Source organism: Typopeltis vanoorti, chromosome 13 (genome assembly GCF_054136105.1).
Source record: "Typopeltis vanoorti isolate ZY-2024b chromosome 13, IOZ_Tvanoo_1.0, whole genome shotgun sequence".
Lineage (NCBI taxonomy): Eukaryota > Metazoa > Arthropoda > Arachnida > Uropygi > Thelyphonidae > Typopeltis > Typopeltis vanoorti.
In genome coordinates this window covers 54676640-54688310 of record NC_143561.1, presented here as the reverse complement: position 1 = coordinate 54688310, position 11671 = coordinate 54676640, and the positions used below count along the sequence as shown (strand labels likewise).

Below are 11671 nucleotides of genomic sequence, written 5' to 3'. Positions count from 1 at the left end.
ACATATATTATTGTATTTAGTGGTGAAGAAAATATATGAATCATATACTCAGCATGAAAATGCTAATATGACAAAACATTAAAACATCTGCTAAGATTTAAATATTAAATCTTTAAATTTAAATTTAAAGATCAAATACAGCAAATTAACCTGGTTGAAAATGTTTAACAGTCCATATATTTATAGGTTCATGTTTGATTTTTAGTAGGGTTAGTATGCATTGATACCTATACATAAAGGAAGGGAAGGAAATTGTTTCTCTTTGAGTAGCAAACTCAATGTAGTTTTTGCCATCAGCTAAGGACTAAAGTTGTTTTTTAAATTTATGATTTCAGTGAATTTTTTTTTTTAAACAAATATAATAATTACACATCACTGTGATATAAGACAGTGATTTCTCAAATGAACCCATCCAATTTAGTGAATGGGTTAGTGTTGGTTACAGCACACCATGTAAATGCACCTTCAGTTATCCAACTAGCAAACTATTCTCCTGCTGTGGTTGGATAATCAAGGGATTACTGTATATTTATTAAAACTTATTACTTAAGCATTTATTATACATTAACATCAATTTCATTTATAAGAAAACAGAAAGACTGAATGATTTTCAATCATTACATTTGTACTTAGACTAAAATGATTTAATATCAAATAATGTATGGTGCAAATAACACTATCAGTACTGACAAAATACAGTTACAATTAACTTACATGAAGAATTCAAGAATACTAGACTCTCTTTTGCCCAGTAGCTCACACAAACTGAGTCTGGGTTTGAGTCCCACATCTCAATGAGATAATGTACATCCCAGTTAAGAAATGCAGTTTATCTAGTCACAGTCTCATCATAGAAAACTGTTAGGAGCTGAAGGAAGAGTTGTTATGGTGTTACATTATAGCAAACATCTCTTAGAATAGCACTGATGTTATGGGACCTTGAACAAGACTTTGGGTAGTGTGATGAAGTGAGACAGTTCATTGTAAGTGAACTAGTAATGTGCTTGCTTGCTTGTTAAATTTTGCAAACAGTAAATTCTTGTTAAATTCTGCAAACAGTTTGGAGAAAGTTTTTGCAAACTTTCTCCAAACAGTAACCAACTGATTAGTTGGTTACTGTTTGGAGAAAGGGGTGGACAAGTAGTTCTTAGATCTCCCCTGATTCAAAGACTACTTGTCAGTTTTATCTAGGCAGTATTTTACTACATTCTCTAATATGTTTTGAATTTTTTTTCCCCAATCCTACATTAGGTTTCTGATGATGTCATGCCTGATTCCTGTCCCACCTAGGCATCCCCCCCCCCCCAGCATAAATGTGGGTTTCCAATCCCTTAGACCATTCCTATTCAACAAACCACATTTAGGCCACCAATATCAGGCCATTATTATGATTATTATCATCATCCAGATGTTCTTGCATATTCTCAGGCCGATTTGTTTGTTTGTTTGTGAGATGAAAAACCCAAGTTATTCAGAAAGGACAATCCTACTGTCGTTGTATGAGACCAGCTTTTATTCTGAGATGAAGTTTTTTATATCAGCGATGAGAATTAAACCTAGGTTTTTTCCAACTATGATATAGGGCACATCATGCATCTCACTGTGCTACAGAGACATTAGTGTTTGTTTAAGCAAAAACTCACTATAAATGCAGACCTGTAAGAGTGGTGTATATACTACTTTTGTATATACACCACTTGATGAGAACAGAAATCCCAACTCCTTGATTCTTCAAACAATAAACCATTTTAACTTTTACTTTTTAATTCATAGCAATTTTGTATTTAATATGCACATATTTTGCTTTTAGTTCACTCTATAATACTAAATTGTGTATATATTGTATATTTTTAATTCATGTTTATCCAACTGCTTCTTGATCTTATAGTTCGCCCAACGATTTGAGGTCCCTCAACACTTCTGCGCATCTCAGAAAAAGAAGAATCCATTCCGATAATAGGGTAATCAGTCCATATAATGGGATGAGTTGTTTATTATTACAGGTCGGAAAATTAATTTCTCTTTTATGATTATTGTAGTTAACTATGTTGCTTGTATAACAGTTGGAAAATTTTACCTATAAAGCACGTGATTTCGCGTGTTGGCGACCAATTCGGACGTCCTTCATTTTTTTCTCCCCTTCAGCATGAATCGACTATTCTTGGAAAGACGCGAAGCAGGGACCTGGAAACAGTGGGCGAACTATATTTAGGTCAGTCACTTGCGATTTTACTGTATTATCAAAGTAGGATTTTTTTTTAATATTTTTTTTTAAAGTAGGTGTAAATTAGATGACAAACAGTAGTGGTTGGCCAGTGCAAGATCACTACTGTACATCAGAGACAACTTAAAAAGTAGCAAGTTGTCTCTAGATCAGGGGAACAAGATTATTTGTCTGTTCACCCCCACAGGGCTAATGTACTATAGTTGTACAATCTTTTGTGGGTGGGATTCACATAAAAAAAAAAAGTTAACCTCTAAATTTTGTTAATACACTGCACAGTATAATTATCTCCCAGAAAAAACAGGATTCCTAAGTTTATAGCAGCAGAGATTTGAATTGATTGAATGTTTTATTTATTTATTTATCCTTGTTCTTCATTATTTCATATACCATAAACTAGGGTAACTTTTTTCTAACCACATTCAGAATTATGATAGCATAATTCTAAACGTGGTTACATGTATATCTTTTGCTAAGTGTGGCATATGCAGAATGAGTGAAAGTCCCTATGCATTTATTGGAAGTGTCCCTCTTGCGCCTAAGGAATGTGTATAGGATTTCTGGAACCACTTTTCACTTCCAACATAATATTAAGTACATGATGACTACACTTCTTGCAGGTGCACAGAGACCTTTCACTCATACTGCAGAATTGACACATTATGATGTGCTTGCACTTGATGTGAGTATTTGGTACTACATCTCACATAATATGTGAGAAACATAACATACTCTGTTCTAGTGTTTCAGACATCTGAAGCTATGTGAAGTCAAATTCATTTTGTAGTAATAATAATATCCGTTATTCTACATAAAAATCAGTTGTTTTCTTGAAGTAGTATGATTTCAGTTGACGGAGGGAATGAATATGCAGAGTAAAGGGTAACTAAGAGTAACTAAGCAACAAAATCTTGTCACAAATTGATCCTGATAACTGTATGAAGTATGCAACAACCTCTAAATCTCAATTTTTTAGCATTATTGAAAACAATGATGGACTTTTAAAAGGCTAAGAAAATCTGAGTGGCAGCATTTATTTATGGATAGATGTTCACAACACTCGACCAGATAAATTACAGATACTGAATGACAATACAGTAGTTCTAAAGTCTGATAATGATATCACTAAATATTAAGTTCTATTCAGAAGTTGATAAAAAAAATCCAATCAAATATGGTGTATGTAAGTGCTTATACTATACACAGATATAATTACAAGAAAACTAATTAAAAAAAAAATAATTTACTGATATTTTTATTTCACAGTATGTTCATGTTTTTGGAATAAGAATGTCAAATTAAGTATATCACACATAGCTTATTAAGAATAAATGTACTGTGCAAGTAAATAAAAAATAATTAAAATGTATATGATAATTTTTAATAAAAGTTCTATATAGCAAATATATTAATAGATGTAGAAAAAAATAACTAGGTTTATTTGCATACCAGGTAAATATGCAAAAAATTACTGGATATTACAAATTTCTAAATGTACAGCATCTATATTACATGTCGTTGTTAATAAGGTGCTGGGTACCAGTGTCCCTAAAAAAAGCACTGCTTACTATTATTGTTAATTTTGTTCTTTTAAAATTCTAAATTTTCCCAAAACATTTCTACATGTCTGATATTCATTCCCTCCTCTGCTGCTGTCTCCAACAACTATCTCTTCATTTCGGTTGATAAGTTTGTTCCAATAGCTGACTTTTCACTGTTTATACTGGTTCCCTGAGGAAGGATAACAGAAGGGATCTTGTGTGTCTGGGTGATACCTCAGCCAGCATGAAATTTCATCATTCTGTACCATCATTTTAAGTGATTATAGTTAGCTAAGTTTCAAATTGCCAGTCCATTCTCATTTGTTATATATTCAGATAGACAATGAAGTACATTGCCAAAGAAGGCCATAATATCAGGCAGAAATTTGTTATGTAAGAGAATAACTGTCAGTGATTTGGACATCAGTGAAAAGGGCAGTTATATCAAACTAACTAATAAATCTTTGTTGAGTATGGCATTCTTAATTTTGTTTATGAAGTGTTGGCATGCTTTTTTTTATTAACTCCTTGAGTACAAACTATTTTCTTGGCTCACTGATAATTAGCTCTGTTGATCTGAGGAGTATATAGGGTTCTCTGCTACAATATTGGTTGTTGGATATCAACAGTGTATGGGAAGCATTTAAAAAAATGCATAGGGTAGGAATGAAATGGACGCGTAATTTATAAAGCAAGAAATTCATAAGAAAAATATTATGTGGAAGGAATACTACGTGTATAAGGATGACATCAGTTATGAAACTTATAAGGAGCAGACCAGAAAGAGTTACAACTGTTGTATGGAAAGCTAAGTCTGAGTATGAAAGGAAACTGGCTCTGGAAGCTAAAGGCAATCCAAAAGAATTATATCATTATGCTGCAAGTAAAAGAAAGAATGAATATGAAAGAATAACTCTACTGAATGTGAATGGTATGTGGGTGACAAATGCAAGAGATTGTTCAACTAATGAGTGCCCATTTAGGAAAGCTATCAACCTGGCGTACGCAACATTGAGCTGACTGCTATCTCTCTTCATTGGATGAGAAGATATCAAAACTTATTCAGTTTGTTACACATTTAGCTTAACATTTCTTACAGAGAATCTATATTTTGCAATGAACAGCATGGATTTACTAAGAGAAGGTCATATTTCACCAACAGGAGAGGGAAGATGAAACATACAGGTAAGGGGGATTTTATATAGATATTAGGAAACTTATTTGATGAGGATGAAATAATAGGTCATTTCTGTTATCCTGAAATATTTCTTGCATGTTCTATCATTTAATGAATTTCACTTTTATTTATCGGAAATATAACACATTTTGTATTTATTTGTTAAACTCCGAAAACAGGATGCCAAATGAAATCAAAAGAAGAATCTTACTCAAAGAACATCAATGTCAAGAATACATAAAATCTGGAAAGACAGAAACATCAACATCTCACAATATACAAAAATTAGATTGGTTAATACTCATCTATTTTTTAGATGAATCAACTAATAAAAACATTAAGAAACCATCCATAGTAAAGGAAAAAAGAGGAAAAATACAGTAAATTATGACAGAAGGCTCAAACTATAAAATTAATAAAGCTTTCTGAGAGATTATGATTAAAGAGCTTTGTGAATAAGGTCATGAGTCTGCAGCCATGAGGGAATCAAAGAAGTGAAGTAACATTAAACTAATATACAGTTGACCCTTGAACAATGTGGGGTTAGGGGTACCGAACCCTGTGCAGTAGAAAATCCACATATAACTTTTGACTCCCCAAAAACTTAATTACTAATAGCCTACTGTTGACTGAAAGCCTTACTGATAATATAAACAGTCGATTAACACATATTTTGTATGTTATATGTATTATATACTGTATTCTTACAATAAAGTAGGCCTGAGAAAAGAAAATGTTATTAAAAAAACATAGGAAAAAAATATACATTTACAGTACTGTACTGATCGATATCGTAAGTTTACGTCATCTGTTTACAATACGAACCTACATCAATATTATCTTATATGATACAAAGCACTGTAGATGTTATACATATCACTAAGACTACACATCAAAAATGAAAAGACAATGTGAAAAAGAAATTTATATTTATTTACAGGTATAACGATTCATGCATTGCTAATGAAGAAGCAGCAATATGATTGCTTTATGGTAGTCTAGTGTAATCGATACGATTGCTTCACAGTAGAGCCATACACTAATGAATGAATCATTAACATTTTTATTTTATGTTAATTAATTAATAACAGCTAATTTTATGCAGTTATGATGTAGTACTGCATCTTTACATTTGTTTACATTTCTATCGACTGCGAATGGTGCTATGTGCCATCTGTAAGTTTGTGTGCATAAGTTTTGATAAATTTTAACTTTTTATAACAGATTTATGTATATTTTATGGTAGTAAATGAAAACTAGACTAGTATCTACGTATATTTTATGCATTCATGACATACCTAACCTTTTCTTATTTTTTTCGATATTTCTAGGCTACGCGGTTCGTCTGCGAGTTTTTTTCAAATTATTGCAAATCTCCAAAAAATTTTGGAGATTTGTGACAGTTGAAACTTGTGTTGTTCAAGGGTCAACTGCATGCCCATTTTATAACTGTTTTAGATCAAAAATATCAATTTGCTAACATCTAATTTTTAAACTGTCAATTAAATAAAGATTCTGATGTCTGGAATTGAAAATTTACGATAAATTAAATTTCAGTGTTGTCAAGAATCGAGTCAAATTATACTGTAATCACTGAACAATAAAGTAATATTCATCTACTAGTGAAAGTTTATTATCATTATTTTTTTTTTTTAAAGATTCATTCCCAGGCCAGACTGGTTATTATTCCCATGCAGAGATTCACAGATTGTATAAGAAAAACAAATGTAAGAAATATGTTTTGAACAACAAGAGGAATTTCTTTCTCTCGCATGACATATTTTTGGATTCCTTCCCTGTTACCAGACTTCCTTGCACTACGAGCTATTACTTATGTCATTTACAAGTGATTCTTGAGGTCTTTGGTCATTTGAATACTGATGGCTTTTGATTTATGGAGTATAAGGGAGCATAGTAGTGAACTGAACAATTGAACGATGTTCTAATAACAAAAAATGACTTTTGAAAAAAAAAAAAAAAAAAAAGAATAAAATTTGATAAGGCTTCAGAACAGGGGGACGGGAGATATAATTTAATGGCATCATTATGGAGCAGAAGTTAAGCAATTAAATTCAGGCAAGCTTTGTATGAAAAATTATTATGAACCTCAATAAATAAAAAGAAATTTATTTTCTTACAAAAATAGAATATATATAAATATATATACACATATATACAAGTGTTCTGTGAGAAAAATTTCCTAAAATACATAACTTCAGTATATTAAAAAAAGAGCTATTTTGCTATTTGTTAGCCTGATAGAGCCTCCACTGTCCTCCACATGGACAAAACCTTAACCATCTTTGATCCCATCCTTTTGTTGCAAGAGATCTTCCTCCAGCTTTCAACATTGATGAAGATGAGCACCTGCAATATTGAAAACAATTAATATAAATCAGTAGTCCATTACCTATCAACTGCATCATTAAAAATTCATTATTGTATGTTAAAAAGTAACAGGGAATGTAAATATAAATGCAATGCTTTGGGAATAATTTTTTTAATGAGATACAGATTTGCCTCATATTTTGTTATACAAACATATCAAAATGTAATGGCTTTCCTGTATTCATAAGTTTCAAGATGATTATGGAGATTTCATACGTTTTTAGTTCTATAAAATATAGCCAATTGAACATTAGTAAACCATCATAATCTCTATAGAAATATACTTTGAAGTTATTTAAATATAACTTTAGTCCAAAGAACTGCTTCATAATTCAAGCACATGCCTGAGAAAACACATAATTGCTAGATATCATCATCAAAGAAAAAAAAAAAAAGTAAATAGTACCAGTTGAATGCCATGTGTACAAAGAGAAAAATATCAACAAGAACAGGAAAGATCCACAAGAATCATTTTAATACATATCAAAATGGTGCACTGTCCTCAAATTCTGGTTTGAATAATCCAGTTTAAACAAAACTGAACATGACGTCAAATTTTAATAAGACAAGCAAATGTTATCATAGTAATTTCTATTTTATAAGGTGACAAAAAAGTGAATTAACTAATCTCACAATGAGATTAACTAATACACTGAAGCTGAAATAGCATTTTGCATGTCTTAATGTCAATGATATCTAAAAACAAATTTCTAATTTGCTCATCCATCTGACTGCAACACACTGAAAGAAACTTTAACCCTTTAAACTCCTGAAAAGTCCTAATCAATAGCTTATGTCCCATAGATGTAATGATATTCTGAAGGACGGTAAACTATCTCTGTAACAATCTATTCCTTCTTGTGACTTTGCTATGGTAGGAGTCAACTGCATTCAAAAATGGCAACATGCAAGATGATATAAACAGTTAACAAGGAAACTTGGCAGTAAAATCTTGGTTTTCCCCTGAAGTCACTAGTGTTTCAAATATTAATATCGTTGTTCTATCCTTGGCTATGATTACACATTCCACTCTGTAGACTTAACAAATGTTGATAAACATATATTTTGACCTATTCATCCACTAAACTGGCAGTCATTTTTTGTAATGAAGTTGGATGTGTTGATCTCATCATCTACCACAGTTTTAATCTTTCCCAGCAGTGCTTTACAGTGATCAGGTCAGGATCCTATGTTAGCCAGTCTCACTGCTGTATGAAATGATGAATTATCATACTATACTCGACTGGTTTCCATAAAACTGCCATTGTGTATACAACACATTTTCCAGACTTTTAATAATGCTCAGATTTCATTTTTCTGATCACTACAGAAACTTTTAACTTTTTCAGCACTTTTTTTTAATGTGACATTAATTTCTTTTAATGACATTAGCCAATGAACTTAGATGCTCTAATTGTACCAATCACACAAACTGACTGATAATGAACAATATGACAGTCTATGAAAGCACCTTACCTGAAGTTGGTTAACTCTAAACCATTTCCCATATCCATTATTATGCATAACTACCATCATTCATCATACTTTTCCTTGCTTTTAAACTTTACCGTATAATGTGAATTATCACTGGTATGAGAAAAATGGACTTTCCATTTTTCCATATATTAGAAAGTGCATCAATTTTATGATGTTCAGAATGTATAATACAAGCAGTACTAGGTAGGTCAAGGACCAGGTAGAAAGAAGGTTATAATATGTACATACATTTTTCGAATGCCTATAGATTGTGACTTAGTGCAAACACTCTTGAAGAGTAGACTATTTCAGAGGAATAGTCTACCCTTCAAGATAGCAGGTATGAATGAAGAGGAGAAACACTATCTCTTCTATAGTCCTGGTATCCTCTGTGGTCTGAATTATCTAGGGGGGTCCACTACATTCACTGCATAATTGGTTTGCTGGTGAGTAAGAAATCTAGGGTGCTTGAGGAGTGGTTAGCATTATCTGGTAGGCATGCAAATAATTTGTGTAAGGTCATTATTGATAGTAAAGTTTCGGTATATCTGCCTGTTTAGGCTGTACAAGTGGAGGAGGAAAGCCAGTTGGTTTTGTAGACATTAAAATCTCTCAGGAGTATGATTTTGGTATTTTGGTATTAGGAGATAAAGTTAAAGGGCTACCAGAAGAACAGAATGGATTCTGAAAAGGCTGATCTTGCATAAACTCAAGTTTCATTCTAAAAATATTAATCAAAAAGCAAAGAAAATTTCAAAAAGAAACACATGTGGCCTTCATTGATTATGAAAAAGCCTTTGATAAAATTAATAGCCAAAAGTTATTTAAAATATCATCATCATCATCATCATCATCAAATTCCTGCCATGTACCCTCAAGGGGTGTACAGGATATGATAGTACTACATGAAAAAAATTACATCATTATTAATTTCCTATCTACAATTTTCCTCCAAATCAGTCTGTTACTTGTCAAGACTCCAACATTATCAGATCTTATATTTCTATCGTCTAAAGCACTTTGTATCGTATCAATCCAAGTATATCTTGGCCTTCCTCTGGGTCATTTTGCTGCCACCCTGGCAGAGAACACTTGTTTTGCTAATCTTTCCTCGCCCATTCTATTTAAGTGACCGTACCACCTGAGATTAGCTCTGCTAACGCATTCCTGGATGCTGACAATGTCAAGTTCTTTCCTAATATCCTCGTTTTTAATATGATATTGCCATTGTTGCCATCTGTTCACGCCTATAATCTTTCTCAGGACTCTCATATCTGTGGTCTCTAGTCTTTGGTCAAGTGTTTTACTTCTGACCCAGCTCTCAGATCCATAAGTTAAAACTGGTTTGAACACTGTCTTATATACAGCTAATTTAGTGTTCCGACTAATTTCTCTCTTATTCCATATGAATTTATTCAATTGACTTCCCACCATACCAGCTTTGCTGATTCTGTTGTCTATTTCTATATTTAATTTACCATCTTCAGTAAAAATCGTGCCTAAATAGCTGAAATGTTTTACTTGTTCCACAGGTTCTCCATTCACAACACAGTTGACATTTTCAATGATTCTGCCTATTTTCATTGTCTTTGTCTTTTTATTGCTGACCTTCATACCATATCTATTACAACAGCTATTCAATTTAGTCAGAGAATCTTGCAGACTTGTAGCAGATTTATTTAGAAGTATAACATCATCTGCATAAAGCAAAGAGCTGACATTAACATCTCCAATTTTGATATCATGTTTAATACCACTTTCCTTCATAATGTGATCCATATAGATAATGAATAACAGAGGGAATAATGTACATCCTTGTCTCACACCAGATTTAACATTAAACCATCTTCCTGTACTTCCTTCAATTCTGACTGCTGACTTACAACTCAAATAAAGACTAAGTATTGCTTGGTATAATGCCCCATTCACACCATATAACTGCAGCATATTGAATAGCTTCTCTCTTGGCACCTTGTCATATGCCTTTTCCAGATCGACAAAACTTAAATACAGATCTTTGTTATATTCCCATGCTTTCTCGACTATTTGTCGTAAAGTGAAGATCTGATCCTGACAGCCTCTATTTGGCCTGAATCCAGCTTGTTCTTCACCAAGCTTTTCTTCCACAATTCTTCTCAACCGTTTCTCAAGTATACTTGCATAGATCTTGCCAGGAACACTCAGTAGAGAAATACCTCTGTAATTCTCACATTCAGTTTTATTTCCCTTTTTATATATGGGTACTATGAGAGCTCTACTCCAATCATCGGGAATTCGTCCCTCTGTCCAGGCTTTCTGAACTATGCAGTGCAGCCACTGTAATACTCTTATACCACCATACTTCAGCATTTCAGGTCGAATATCATCTACTCCTGCTGCCTTTCCACATTTCAAGCCTTTGATGGCTTTTTCTACTTCAAGTATGGATATGTATTCCTGACTGCATGCCTGGTCAGTGTTTTTTACCACTGTGCTTTCATCACTGCTTGTTTCATTTAGCAGTTTTTCAAAGTAATTACTCCATACTTCAAGGATATCTTTTTCTCCCGTTTTCATGTCACCTTTATCATCTCTAATTCCTTTTACAGCACTCTTTCCTCCATTCTTAAGTTTCTTCAACAACCTCCAGAATATTTTGCCACCTTCTTGATATTTATTTTCTATATTCTTGCCAAAGTCCTCCCATGACTTTTGTTTAGCTAGTTTTACACAGTGTTTAGCATTCTTGCATTTGTCTCTATATTCTCTAAGAGCAAAAGCTGACTTATTTGCCAGGAACTTTTGGTATGCTTTCTTCTTTTCCTTCACTGCCTCTTTAACTTCCTGTGTCCACCAGGGAGTTCTGATTTTTTTATCCTTACAAAC

At 32.7% G+C, this 11671-nt stretch overlaps 1 protein-coding gene across 3 annotated transcripts in view; it reads right to left on the bottom strand.

The window, feature by feature from the left end:
- Positions 1 to 7064: 7064 nt before the first annotated feature.
- MED16 (mediator complex subunit 16) overlaps positions 7065 to 11671 on the bottom strand; it is a 200591-nt gene continuing 195984 nt past the window's right edge. For 2 of the 3 annotated variants that reach the window (XM_090402741.1, XM_090402742.1), the window contains exon 22: positions 7065 to 7309. In XM_090402741.1, coding sequence (XP_090258867.1) covers positions 7186 to 7309 — 124 coding nt within the window. In that variant the 3' untranslated portion in view covers positions 7065 to 7185. The remainder of the gene's footprint in view (positions 7310 to 11671) is intronic. The other variant, XM_090402743.1, reaches the window with a different exon arrangement.